This window comes from Schistocerca serialis, chromosome 11 (assembly GCF_023864345.2).
Source record: "Schistocerca serialis cubense isolate TAMUIC-IGC-003099 chromosome 11, iqSchSeri2.2, whole genome shotgun sequence".
In the NCBI taxonomy this organism is placed as follows: Eukaryota; Metazoa; Arthropoda; class Insecta; order Orthoptera; family Acrididae; genus Schistocerca; species Schistocerca serialis.
This window is the reverse complement of record NC_064648.1, coordinates 144,945,761-144,960,525: the sequence shown is the minus strand read 5'-3', so window position 1 is coordinate 144,960,525 and position 14,765 is coordinate 144,945,761. Positions and strand designations below refer to the sequence as shown.

General features: G+C 40.6%; 1 protein-coding gene and 1 pseudogene across 1 annotated transcript in view; one reads left to right on the top strand and one right to left on the bottom strand.

The window, feature by feature from the left end:
* Positions 1-7,169: 7,169 nt before the first annotated feature.
* The window catches only part of LOC126427232 (uncharacterized), a 96,892-nt gene continuing 89,296 nt past the window's right edge, over positions 7,170-14,765 (bottom strand). Inside the window, exon 8 of the mRNA XM_050089469.1 lies at positions 7,170-7,368. Coding sequence (XP_049945426.1) covers positions 7,281-7,368 — 88 coding nt within the window. The 3' untranslated portion in view covers positions 7,170-7,280. The remainder of the gene's footprint in view (positions 7,369-14,765) is intronic.
* LOC126427449 (5S ribosomal RNA) lies at positions 11,414-11,530 on the top strand (annotated as a pseudogene).

The following is a 14,765-nucleotide window of genomic DNA, read 5'->3' as shown; positions in this document are numbered from 1 at the left end:
CCTATTTGCCAATTTCTACCGATGCCGAGCAATAACGGAAACTCCGATGGAAAAATGCCCATTTCCACCGATGACAACATGCAATGCAAAGACCAATAATAGACCACCCAATACCTTTCCTCCTCACCCTCATATCCAGTGACAGCACTGCTCCATAGTACATAAGTAACCAAACTAGTGCTCATTACCAGTTAGCAACACACCCTGAGGAAGGCGTCTTACAATAGTCGCCGAAATGTCAGAATTTTATATTTGACAATGTGGCCTCAAACCCAGAAGAATTTTATTGACAATAAAAGATTACATATTAAGCAACTGTTGTGCAGTTTCTTCGTTTTACAAAATGGACTTTCATAGTTGCGGCTGCCCCATGAGGAGAACTCTTTCTGTTGCCAAGCCACTTCTGCTGCTGTTTTCCTTGCATGTACCGTAGGTGCCAAAGGGATGTTCAGTCCTGGGTGTCTGAGTAACGTTGCCTTGAGCTCTCGGAAAGCTGTTTCGGTATCCGGAATCCACAGTATCTTATGATTCCCTGCAGTACTCTTCCCTGTGAGTAATGCCGTGAGTGCTTTTTGGATGGCATCTAAGAGAGGCAGCAAGCATAAGAATCTGTGAAGTCCCTTATAAGTTGTGGGAAGAAGCATCAGTCATACTGCTTTGATATGCCTGGCAATGGTAACAGTCCTGCCAGGTAGACAAAGTAACCCACAAATTTAACTTTGTGTTTTCCCAATATGCAGTTTGATAAATATAAATTATCCTAGATTCATGTAAGTAGCTGAAATGCTTTCAAAGGTGTACTTCATACTGTTCTACTGTGCCAGAAAACATGAGAACGTCATTCACTTAGCAAAAAACAAACAGTAACTCTACAGGCACTTCATGCACGAACTGTTGTCGTGTTTGTGTGACATTCCTGAGACCAAATGGTATAAAATGGCATCCATACAAGCGAAATGGTATAGTCAGTGATGGTTTTTTAATGTCTGCTGACACCATGGGACTCTGCTAATATGTCTTGGCATGTTCTATCACATTGAATATTACTAGTAATGCTCTTAAAATCCATTACATTGGCTACAGGGCAGTGGTCTGGAATTGTGAGTCCATTAAGCATACTGCAATCTCCACATATCCTCCAGGAATTATCTTTCTTATGCACTACGAGGATTGGGGAGACCTACACACTATCAGAACTGTCCACAATACCTGCTTTCAGCAGTCGGTCGAACTCTGCTTGTGCTGCAGGTAGTTTCTCCGGATGCAAACACCGCAAGCCGAATGCAATGGGTTCACTTTGTGTCATGCGGATGTGATGCTGAATACTATGTGAGGATTTTCTGGTGGCATTGAAAGCTTCAATGAGTGCGGAATGTCTAGGAGTAGATTATGAAAAAGTGGTTCCTCAGACAACATACCATATTTACTCGAATCTAAGCTGCACTCTAATCTAAGCCGCACCTGAAAAATGAGACTCAAAATCAAGGGGAAAAAAAATTGCCCGAATCTAAACCGCACCTGAAATTTGAAACTCAAAATTCACGGGGAGAAAAAAGTTTTAGACCGAACCTCCAAATTGAAACAAAGATGGTCCATTGTGACATGAGGCACAGTTGAGTTCGAATGGATGAAGATACTGCTACAGTAGTTTGGTTCGAGTAGTAAGCTTAACAGTTAAGCTTTACCAAGTAGCCATTGTTATGTGTCAGGCGATCTGTCCGTATTTATACGGGTACCCTTTTTTTTTTTCATGTGCTTGGTCTGGTTTGAATTGATTGCTTATTTTGCTTTGATCTGATAAGTGCCGTTCTGTTTGTAATAGGTGTTTATGTCACTCTAAGCTGAAAATGCATTGTTGTACTGTGTCATGCATTATTTGTCACATTCTGATAATGAGTGTTTACGGCCTGTCGCCGCTCGCTTACAATTAAAAAAAAAGAGAGGAATTGTCTCATAAGCGAAACAATGGCAAGAGACTGCTATTTGTTGTTACTTACACTGCTGCTTTCTTTGATAATGATCAACAAGAACCAAATAATAGACTGTGTATGATAGAAGATGTACTGAAGGAGAGTTTAGCGAAATTTTTTTTCCGTTTGAAAATCTTTGCAGATGCCTCTTAAGTATATTCTGCACAGAAATTAGAGTCATCTTAGATTTAAAAATCTATTCAGTTGCCGTACTTCATTTCTGACTCAATCACTATTCACCATAAGAATAATATGAATATAAACATGACATGATATGTATATTCTTCCTTGTTTGCTGTTGTCTCACTCTAGTTTCATAGTTTATTAGGCAGACAGGATTTAAATTAGATAGCAGCAAATGCAAAAGAATACATGGCATAATGTTTACATTGTTCTACCTTTTCTTTTAATTTATTTACTGATGCAGAGGTTTTGACACCAGCATTTATCTTTGTGCCAGCAAAGCATGCCCGTGTATCACTACATATATTTGACAGCAGAAGTTAATTGTGGCGGGACCTACCAACATTTTTCTGAACTTCTGCTTACTTTGACTCGATTCTAAGCCACAGGCGGTTTTTTGAATTACAAAAACTGGAAAAAAAGTGTGGCTTAGATTCGAGTAAATATGGTAATGATTTTGCCACAGCACACAAATCATTATGTCTCCCACGGTGGTTGTTGCATAAATCAAAGCTGAGGTCGCATCAACCAGAATTCGGGCTGTTTAACATTTCCATATCAGGTGTATGTACTCGCTTCTTGCATATTTCAGAGGGACAGTCGACTAAAAAGCAAACACCTGCCACAATGGGACCACGGAATGGTTCTTCAAAGGTAATCACCCCATGCTTTAAGAATTTATCCCACTGGGAGACGAGACAATCAATTCCCATTTCGTAGAATGTGGTCGCTGACAGATCCACAACCACATCCATTCTTGCAATTCCTCAACCAACTGAAACTGATGTCTGTGCATGTCTTTCTTCTGATCTCCAAAGATGTCAAAATCACACAGTGAAACATCTGGGCTGAACGGAGGATGTTGCAGTGTTTCCCAACCAGATCACTCGAGCATAGCCTCCATCTGATGTGCAGTGTGGGGGTGCGTGTTATCATGCAACAGGAAAATTTTATCCAATAGCCTGAGGGCAAACAGCAAAGCGAACAAGGGAAACATTCCACATCTCCCTCACCAAAGATGTTCACACAAGTTCCGGTAAGGTCGTGTTGACCTTTCACATTGACTGCAGGTGTCTCTCTGCTCATCTAGTTTCTCAAGTGTGGAACAAAAATCAATATGCAGTGCTATGAAGGGACTTCGCAGAAACTAACGTGCACCATAAAAGTCAAAATGCCCAGGAATGCTGTCACACAAAAGCATCCTGTTGCACGACATCCACCCTGACACACCACTCGGACAATGGCTACGTTTCACCAGTTTGGTTGCAAAACACTGCTCGACCTCTGTTCAGCAAGGATGTTTTACCATACAATTTTCACATCTTTGGTGACCAAAAGAAAGACGTGGACATCAATCTCAGTTGGACAAGGAAGTGCAAGAACGGATACAGTTGTCAATCCATCAGCCACTGGGTCCTACAAACAAGAACTGATCATCCCATCTGCCAGTGGGATAAATATCTTTAACATGTGTGACAAGTGTTCTGTTTTACTAGGTGTGGTGGCTGATGGGAGCAACCAATACAGAAATTCCATAAATTCACTGTAACTACATTAATTAACATGTTGTTGTTGTTGTGGTCTTCAGTCCTGAGACTGGTTTGATGCAGCTCTCTATGCCACTCTATCCTGTGCTAGCTGCTTCATCTTCCAGTACCTGCTGCAGCCTACATGCTTCTGAATCTGCTTAGTGTATTCATCTCTTGGTCTCCCTCTACGATTTTTACTCTCCATGCTGCCCTCCAATACTAAATTGGTGATCCCTTGATGCCTCAGAACATGTCCTACCAACCGATCCCTTCTTCTAGTCAAGTTGTGCCACAAACTCCTCTTCTCCCCAGTTCTATTCAATACCTCCTCATTAGTTATGTGATCTACCCATCTAATCTTCAGCATTCTTCTGTAGCACCACATGTCGAAAGCTTCTATTGCCTTCTTGTCCAAACTATTTATCGTCCATGTTTCACTTCCATACATGGCTACACTCCATACAAATACTTTGAGAAACAACTTCCTGACACTTAAATCTATACTCGATGTTAACAAATTTCTCTTCTTCAGAAACGCTTTCCTTACCATTGCCAGTTTACATTTTATATCCTCTCTACTTCGACCATCATCAGTTATTTTGTTCCCCAAATAGCAAAACTCCTTAATTACTTTCAGTGTCTCATTTCCTAATCTAATACCCTCAGCATCACTCAAATCAATTCGACTGCATTCCATTATCCTCGTTTTGCTTTTGTTGATGTCCATCTTATATCCTCCTTCCAAGACACTGTCCATTCCGTTCAACGGCTCTTCCAAGTCCTTTACTGTCGCTGACAGAATTACAATTGTCACAAAACTCAGCACTCAGGTATGAAAACACAAAACTTTTGTATTGTTGCAACCACTTCACATTTCTCCCACGAGAGCGAAGCAGTGAGCAGTTAGGCAACAGGTACTGAGAAAGCGTATGTTGTGTTTGAAACGCATTTACATCAGTCTGCCATAACAGTGCGACAACACTCCAGAGCAGAGTTCGACAGAGGCCTACCGGCTACCAACTCCATTTGACAATGATATGCACAGTTTAAAGCTTCTGGATGCCCCCGCAAGAGGAATTGATTGATAATGGCTGACCTTGTGTTTGCAAGTTTCACATGTAGCCCACATAAGTCAAAGAACAGAATATGCAGAGTGCTGAAAATAGCACAGCCAACTGTTTGGAAGATTTTAAGGAAATTACTGAAGCTGAAGCCTCATTGCTTGCAATTGCTCAAGTCCTGACTCCCAATAACAAAGTCAGATGTTTCAAAGTTTTGGCACAGCTTATGGAAGAGGATGGGTTTTGTGAAAAACTCATATTTAGTGATGAAGCAGTGTTTTTCATGAAAGGTACAGTGGAGCAGCACAATCTTTAAAGCTCAGGGACAGAGGATCCGCACGCTATCGTGCAAGCCATTTGAGATTCACCAAAAGTTAATGTGTTCTGTGTTTTCTGACAGTTTATAGTGTATGGTCACTTTAGTGTGAACTTCATCTACCGGCAGGGTGGTGCTCCATCCCTTTTCCATCATGAAATTCGTGAATTCTTAAAAAGGAAAGCGAGAAACCGATGGACTGGTTATGGTGGGGCTGATCAGCAAATCATGTCATAGCCTCCACCTCTCCCCACATAACCCATGTAATTCTTTTTTTTTTTTGTATGTGGGGTTATGTGAAAGACTCAGTGTTTACTCCTGCTTTACCAACAAACCTACCAGAACTGTAAGTGCGCATCACAAATCTATAAAAACTTTCTGTGCCAAAAATGATATTTGCAGACTCAGTAAGGGTTCCTGGGTTTTTCTAAGTGTTTGCCAAGCCCTGTGACAATACATCAAATAAGATGGCTAAAGCAAATATGTGAAACTGCTTCAGTCATTTACACTAATCTTGTACTCATGATTAAAACTAGCCCCTCAACAGAATGGAATGGGACAAAATGGAAGGAAACAAGTCAAGTGTTCTCAGGAAGAAAGTGTTGACATTGGATGGGGAGGCGGCATTGCTTGCTAACATTTCATATTAATCTAATCTTCCTACATTCACTCATGTTTCTGCTTCCTTAAATTTTATTGTATTGTTTGCTTTGCTTCGTGACGCACTGCGAAGGTTACAGAAAGACTCTGACATTTCACCGACAAGTGTGAAATCAAAAAATAAACCAATGAAAACTTCAGGTGGGAAGGTAATTTAGATTTTGCAATAAGTGGCTGGACAAATATAGAGCTTACATTATGCATCAACAAAAAGCATAAATAGGTTAAACAATTTTAGTTTTTTTCAATGGTGAAAGAGTCAGTCTGGAGAAGAATACACTTTTCCCGACATTATTTTGCACCTGGAAAGGAGGGAGGTGGTGGCAGAGGGTAACGTGAAAGGTGGTATGTATTGTCTCCAAAATATTGTTTGGCACATTTGTATGTTTGACCAAACAGATGATGACATTATGAAATGTTCAGATGACACTTTCCCTATTCTTTCAATTTCCAGCTGTGCGAAGGCTGTAACATGTGGCCTTCATTGAGAACATCCAGTATGAGTTTTGCTTTTGTCATTAATAAATTTTATCATTGCTAGTTCCTTAGTTCTGATATTGTGTTCTGACTTTCAGTGTCACAGATGGTGTTTCATAACCTCACTTTCAACATCTGATATTGGTCCAAGGCACACCCAGTGTGGAGGTAAAATAGCTAAAAAGCTTTAGTGTAAGGTAATCAGTGAGATTTTGGACAAGTTTAATCATAGGGTTCCAGCACACATCCTCGTTGCCATATATGCATTATGTGTATTGGGTGGATAGTCATAAAAAGTCAATAAAAATGGCGAGTTCCGCATTGTAAATAAACCTGTTATTTACTGAAATACAGCAGATGATCCATGTGCAGTCAGCATTTACAATTTCATAAAAGCCACAATTGGTACAAAAGTGTTACGTTTTCAAAAAAAAAAGGGGGGGGGGGGGAGACAACAACAACAACATAAGAGGATTGATAAAAAATAGCAGAAGGCCCATAACACTTCATTGGGGAATGCCAGAAATCAACGTTTCACTCAGTGACTTTCCGTCAGTTACTACGAACTGTGACCTCTCTGACAGGAAGTCACGAATCCAGTCTCACAATTGAGACAATATTCCTTACTCACGCAATTTCACTACAAGCCCCTTGTGTGGTGCAGAGTTAAAAGTCTTAGACCTACTGATCCCAGATGTCAGGGCCTCCACATGACATAATGATGATGTGCTGTGTGATGTGGTACATGTGGAAAATGGAAGGGAATGACAATTTTTTTGAATGTAGTTTGTGGTGACACTGATTTGTAGCATACCTCTTGGCCTGTGTTAGGTCAAAAGCTGACAGTTGGAAAAATGGCACTCAAGGCTTCAGTTAATTTGGACAAGAGGGCACATAACATAATGATGACACACTGACAGGGCCAAGTACAACAATCTTCAGATCAGGTATCAGGAATTATAAATACAGTAAAGCAGAATAATATTTCTTTATTTATTTTGGATTCTTCACTATTTTTGTAAACGATGTATTTATGAATTCATGTACACGACTGAATGGAAATGTATTAGACAGTGATGACAGCTCAGAGCATCCCCAACTTCCGCCACGCCTCCATCAGCTTCGGCTGCTCCACGCCTTCCCAGTGGCGCACTGGTATCTTTGCAAAGAACCTGCAGAAGAAAAGGGGATGAGTTTGCTTAACATCTACAGCTACATCTATACTCTACAAATCACTGTGAAATGCAAGGCTGAAATGCAAGGTGGAGGGTATGTCCCACTTTACCAGTTATTAGGGTTTCTTCCTCTTCCATTCATGGACAGAGCATGGGAAGAATAACTGATTTAATGCCTCTGTGCATGCTGTAATTATTCTAATCTTACCCTCACAATCCCTATGTGAGCAATTATATAGGGGGTTGCAGTATATTCCTAGAGTCATCATTTAAAGCCAGTTCCTAAAACTTTGTTAGTAGGCTCTCTCAGGATAGTTTACGTCTATCTTCAAGAGTCTTTCAGTTCATTTTCTTCACTATCTCTGTGACACTCTCCCACAGATCAAATGAACCTATGACCATTCCTGCTGCCTTTCTCTGTATACGTTCAATATCCCCTGTTATACTTAAATTCTTTTATCTTGGCGGCTCGCGCATCCTCGCCCAGACACGGGAGATTGCTGCGTTGCCAGTTCCAAACGACGCACGCGCCAAGAGAAGCAGCGCCATAGTATATTATAGTTCACAAACTTACGTTTAGAGGGGAGCGCGCAGTTTATGAAGTAAAGCCACCACGGGCGCATGAACCCTTTCGCTGCTACAGAGTGCTCCCCGCATTCCGTGCTGTGTGCAATTTTGTCATCACTGCACTGCTCGCCTGTGCAGACACATGGTGTTCTGACTGCCTTGACACACTTATTATTTGATTTCACAAAAACTATTTGGCGCAAAAATTTGATTTTTACACCTCTTCTTGACTGATACCTTCCCCCATAAAAGACTTAATTTTGTATCGATGTTCAATGCAGTTATTGTGCAGCAACCATTGCGCGTAATTTTGAAGAGTTTGTAGAGGTAAAAGTCCATAGCATATAATTTCCGTATGGTCGATTTTAGTTGCCACAATGTTGAGAATGAAATGTGGACAAGATATCTAAATTTCATACAAAGTTTACTGTATAACAATATCTCATTTAATTTAAGTACCAGATAGGTGTCGTATGTAATATTGAGAAATATCCCGTGTTTCGTGACTGTAATAAAAGTTTTATTTATACCAAAGCCATTTCGCTTTTTTCTAAAACGTTCTGATTAAAACGAAGTTGGCAAAGTACACAAAACTGAATTGTGGACGTAACAAAACATAGAAACTAAAATATATTGTCAGTGAGGCGCAGTGCCCAAACAATTTGTGTTTGTCACAACGGACAGCAAATACTTGCCAAAACATAGATCAGTCGACGAAAACATTGAATATGATGCTACCAAAGCAGCGAAGCAAAGAATTGCATCAGACAATCAAGTAGCTCGGCAATGTACGAGCCGAAATTTAACTCTAAATAATACTTTTAATACTGTCGCAAAAGAATATGCCTCAATATAATAGTAAAACAGCAACTGCGGAAGAGAAGATATACAAACAAAACAGATAACATGAATATTGTATGTGTGCCTTTTCATTGTTTTTAATTGCTGTGAAAAGAAATATTGGAGGACAAAATTAGAAAAACCGAAAACTTATTATGATTATAATGAAGACATAAAGCACTAGAAATATTCAAAAAATTACATTCAAACGAATAAAATTCATGAAGTAAGAAAGAAGTAAATAAAGAAAATATTAAGTGCCGATCGAGGTTTGAACTCAGAACCTTGTGCGTGGCAGCCAAACATTGTACCCATTATGCTAACGCAGCTCGTCATGAAACAGAGTTCCTGGAGGACCCTAAAATATCATGCAAAATACCGACAAACACTGTTGGTATGCCTATGAATTACTCACGTTTCGTTGAAGTACAATAGGAAATAAACAATTACTGCTGTTCTTTATTGCGAAAAAGCGGTTCGTGAGAATGATACAAACACCTTTCCTTGCTATCGCCTGAATTAGGAGGCTTATAGCTTGTTTGGTTTAATTAATTAATAGAATATGAAGCAATTAGTATAAAGAATGCTTTTTCCAGCAGAAAGTCTGCTATCAAGACATTGCTTTTGTTCAATTACTTTATTTGTGACAGAACGTTTCTAAAACTGAAGACACTCGTCCGTGCTCTGCACTGCAGTCGAGCTCTGGCAATGTCCTTCTCTGTTCATTGGCTGACCGTGTTTTGTGACGTCAGATGCGCAGAACGAACCTAAACTCGGCTGCCATTGTAAATGATGCGCACTTTAGTTCTATTTGGTATAGGTCCAACACACTTGAGCAATATTCTAGAACTGGTCACATGAGCGATTTGTTAGAAATCTCCTTAGTAGACTTAGTGCACTTCCCCTGTATTCTATCAATAAACCAAAGTCTAGCAACTGCTTTACTCACCACTGAGCCTAAGTGATAATTCCATTTCACATCCTTACGAAGTGTCACACCCGGGTATTTCTAAGAATTGGCTGATTCCAACAGTGTCTCATTGATATTATAGTCACAGTGTTTTGTGGAGTACACAACTTCACATTTCTAAACATTTAAAGTAAGCTGCAAATGTTTCCACCATTCTGAAATTTATCAAGATATAACTGAATATTTATGCAGCTTCTTTCAAATAGTACTTCCTTATAGGAAACTGCACCATCTACAAAAATCCTGATGTTACTATTAATATTGTCTGCAAGGTCATTAATACACATCATCAACAGCAAGGGTCCTGACACACTTCCCTGGGGCACACCTAAAGTTACTTCTCTGTCTGAGAATGACTATCCATCCGAGATACCACAGTCATCAACCCTTTCACAAATTTCACTTGATACCTCTTATGATTATACTTGTGATGAAAGCATAGGGGTGTTACTGAGTTAAACACTTTTCAGAAATCAGGAAATACTGCATCTACCTGACTGCCTTGATCCAAAGCTATCAGTAAATCGTGTGAGAAAAGTATGAGTTGGGTCTCACATGATCGATGTATTAGGAATCCATGCCGTATGGTATGGAGGAGGTCATTCTGTTCGAGATACCTCATTGTGCTCGAGCTCAGAATATATCTAGGACTCTACAACAAATCGATGTTAACAATATTGGACAGTAGTTTTGTGGATCAGTTCTACTACCCTTCCTGTAAGTGTGACCTGTGCCTTTTCCCATGAACTGGGTACAGTTATTTGTTTGAGGGATCTACAACAGATTATAGCTAGAAGAGGGGCTAACTCAGCCAAAAATTCAGTATAGGATCTGACAAGGATTCCACTGGAGCCTGGAGCTTTGTTCAGTTTTAACTATTTCAGCTGTTTCTCAACACCACTGACAGTAATATTTATTTCATTCATTTTTCAGTGGCATGGGGATTAAATTGGAGCACTTCTCCTGGGTTTGCCTTTGTAAAGGAATGCCTAAACAAGGAGTCAAGCATTTTAGCTTCTGCTCTGCTACCCTCAGTTTCAGTTCCTGTCTCATTCGCTAGGGACTGGACACTAACTCTGGTGCCACTAACAGCCTTTACATACAACAAGACGGGAGGACGACGGTTCAATCCCGAGTCCAGCCATCCTGATTTAGGTTTTCTGTGATTTCCCTAAATCGCTCCAGGCAAATGCCGGGATGGTTCCTTTGATAAGGGCACGGCCGACTTCCTTCCCCGTCCCTCCCTAATACGATGAGACGATGACCTCGCTGTCTGGTCTCCTCCCCCAAACAATCCAATTCATACAACTAGAATTTCTTTGGCTTCTGTGAAAGATCATTTGACAATATTCCGCTATGGTAGTCATTGAAGGCATCGCACATTGCTCCCTCGACAGCCAAACACATTTGCTTCAACATCTCTCTATCTATAGCCCTATGCTTCGTTTTACAGCTATTATGCTGTAATTTCTGTTTCTTCAGAAGTTTCTTTGAGTGATTGTATACCACTGTTTGACTGGCCACATACCTATCCAGTTCATGGTCAATCATTCTTTTCAACTTGAGCCATTGTTCCTCTAGATGCTCTTTCTGTGTGCTGGAAGTTTCAAGTTGTTTGCTGAGATACAACACTGTTGATTTTTCAACTAGTTTACTTAATGTCTAGGTAATGGCCTTGCCGCAGTGGATACACCGGTTCCCGTCAGGTCACCGAAGTTAAGCGCTGTCGGGCGTGGCTGGCACTTGGATGGGTGACCATGTGGGTACCATGTGTTGTTGCCATTTTTCGGGGTGCACTCAGCCTCGTGATGCCAATTGAGGAGCTACTCGACTGAATAGTAGCGGCTCTGGTCAAAGAAAACCATCGTAACGACTGGGAGAGTGGTGTGCTGACCACACGCCACTCCTCTCCGCGTTCCTCAGCTGAGGATAACACGGCAGTCGGATGGTGCAAATGGGCCACTTGTGGCCTGAAGATGGAGTGCTCACTTAATGTCTATATCTTTCTATTTGTTTTAGTTGTCCTTTGCCCTTTGTTAATCATTGTTGTCACAACCATGTCATGGTCACTAGTACCAGTTTCAATGTGGACATCCTCAAAGAGGTCAGGTCTATTTGTTGCCATTAGATCCAGTACATTTCCATCATAAGTACAGGGCTATTGCAAATGATTGAAGCGATTTCATAAATTCACTGTAGCTCCATTCATTGACATATGGTCACGACACGCTACAGACACGTAGAAAAACCCATAAAGTTTTGTTCGGCTGAAGCCGCACTTCAGGTTTCTGCCACCAGAGCACTCGAGAGCACAGTGATACAAAATGGCGACAGGAGCCGAGAAAGCATATGTCGTGCTTGAAATGCACTCACATCAATCAGTCGTAACAGTGCGACGACACTTCAGGACGAAGTTCGACAAAGATCCACCAACTCCGTTCGGTGATGGTATGCGCAGTTTAAAGCTTCTGGATGCCTTTGTAAGGGGAAATCGGCAGGTCGGCCTGCAGTGAGCGAAGAAACGGTTGAACGCGTGCGGGCAAGTTTCACACGTAGCCCGCGGAAGTCGACGAATAAAGCGAGCGGGGAGCTAAACGTACCACAGCCGACGGTTTGGAAAATCTTACGGAAAAGGCTAAAGCAGCAGCCTTACCATTTACAATTGTTACAAGCCCTGACACCCGATGACAAAGTCAAACGCTTTGAATTTTCGGCGCGGTTGCAGCAGCTCGTGGAAGAGGATGCGTTCAGTGCGAAACTTGTTTTCAATGATGAAGCAACATTTTTTCTTAATGGTGAAGTGAACAACACAATGTGCGAATCTGGGCAGTAGAGAATCCTCATGCATTCGTGCAGCAAATTCGCAATTCACCAAAAGTTAACGTGTTTTGTGCAATCTCACGGTTTAAAATTTACGGCCCCTTTTTCTTCTGCGAAAAAAACGTTACGGGACACGTGTATCTGGACGTGCTGGAAAATTGGCTCATGCCACAACTGGAGACCGACAGCGCCGACTTCATCTTTCAACAGGATGGTGCTCCGCCGCACTTCCATCGTGATGTTCGACATTTCTTAAACGGGAGATTGGAAAACAGATGGATCGGTCGTTGTGGAGATCACGATCAGCAATTCGTGTCATGGCCTCCACGCTCTCCCGACTTAACCCCATGCGATTTCTTTCTGTGGGGTTATGTGAAAGATTCAGTGTTTAAACCTCCTCTACCAAGAAACGTGCCAGAACTGCGAGCTCGCATCAACGATGCTTTCGAACTCATTGATGGGGACATGCTGCGCCGAGTGTGGGAGGAGCTCGATTATCGGCTTGATGTCTGCCGAATCACTAAAGGGGCACATATCGAACATTTGTGAATGCCTAAAAAAACGTTTTGAGTTTTTGTATGTGTGTGTAAAGCATTGTGAAAATATCTCAAATAATAAAGTTATTGTAGAGCTGTGAAATCGCTTCAATCATTTGTAATAACCCTGTAGGGTTCCAAACTATCTGTTCCACGTAGTTTTCAGAAAAGGCATTTAGTAATGTTTCACAGGATGTCTTATCATGCCCACCACTAAAAAAACTAATTTTCCCGGTTGTTTGTTGGATGATTCAAGTCTCCACCAGTGATTGCATTATGACAGAAACTTACATACAAGTAAACTGAGTAGAAGTAAACTGAGCTTTTCTTTGAAATTTTGAATTACATCAGGAGATGCGTCTGGTGGGCAATAGACGGTTCCAATTATCTTTTTACATGCACTTTTGATACTGAGTCTTGCCCAATCAACCTCACATTCAGCTTCAATTTCTATCTCGATGGCTATGAGTTTCTCATCTACTGTGATGAACACACCACCACCATTTCCCATTTGCCTATCTCTTTGATATACACTTAATGAGGAATACTGCTATCCCACTGCTATCAATTTCACATTTAAACCAGCTTCCTGTACCTAGCACTACATGATCTTCACTGCTTTTCATTTATCAATGAAGTTGTTAGTGAAGCACCTATTGCTCGTTTAGGGTACGTGTGCAGGAAGGAATCTGCTGGGCCCTTTTCAGGGGAACCATCCCAGAATTTACCTTAACTGATTTAAGGAAACCATTGATAAGCTACATCACCATCACCATCATCACCGTCATCATCCTCCTATCAAGGATTAGGCTGTCACCTGTTCCGAACTCTCAAACAAAATCATTCCCATCTTTTTCGAGGTCTTCCAATATCTCTTTTCCCATTTAGCTTATAGTTCAAGATCTTCTAAGTAATTCTGTGACAGGCATTCTCATGAGTTGTTGTCACCAGTCTTCATGATATTTTTGGATTTTTTAAATTCACGCTGAAAATATTTAATTCTGTTCTAATATTTTTGTTTCTAATCATATCTCTTCTTGAGTAGCCCTTTGTCTTTCTTAGGAACCTCATCTGCTGTTTGAATTTTTTTTTTCTTTGGTAACCCAGCTTTTGTTTCTATAGGTTACCCCGGTAACTGCCATTACTTGACAGAATTTCATGATGGTATGATGGTACCACACACAGCTTGGAATTTGCGTATTTTCTTTCAATATCAGAGCCAAATCAAAAGATAAGGGATTTGAGGCATTTTTTCTAAAACTGAGTTATCCAAAGCAATTCTTTATCTGACGGGATATTTTCCTCAGAATGTCATTATTTTTATTTTGTTGCTAGAAGTTTTAAAGTTGTACTTCTTGCAAATTTCGTTCAGCTTGTACACTGATCTTTGGAGGTAATGTTCATTCTTCTAAATAATAACTATGTCATCAGCAAATTTAAGTACATTCAGGTATTTCTCACTTGTTATCTTAATTACTTTGTTTACTTTCCATTTCCATTTGCCAAGAAAGTAGTCAATGTAATTATTAAAAAGAGTAGGTGATAGTCCATACCCTTGTATAAAATCTTGGTTAATATTTTTTTCTTCTAATCAAATCCTACCTGTGTCTATTACAATGTGTGTAGTTTTGTGAAGACTTTTCACTATTTCTCTATTAGAT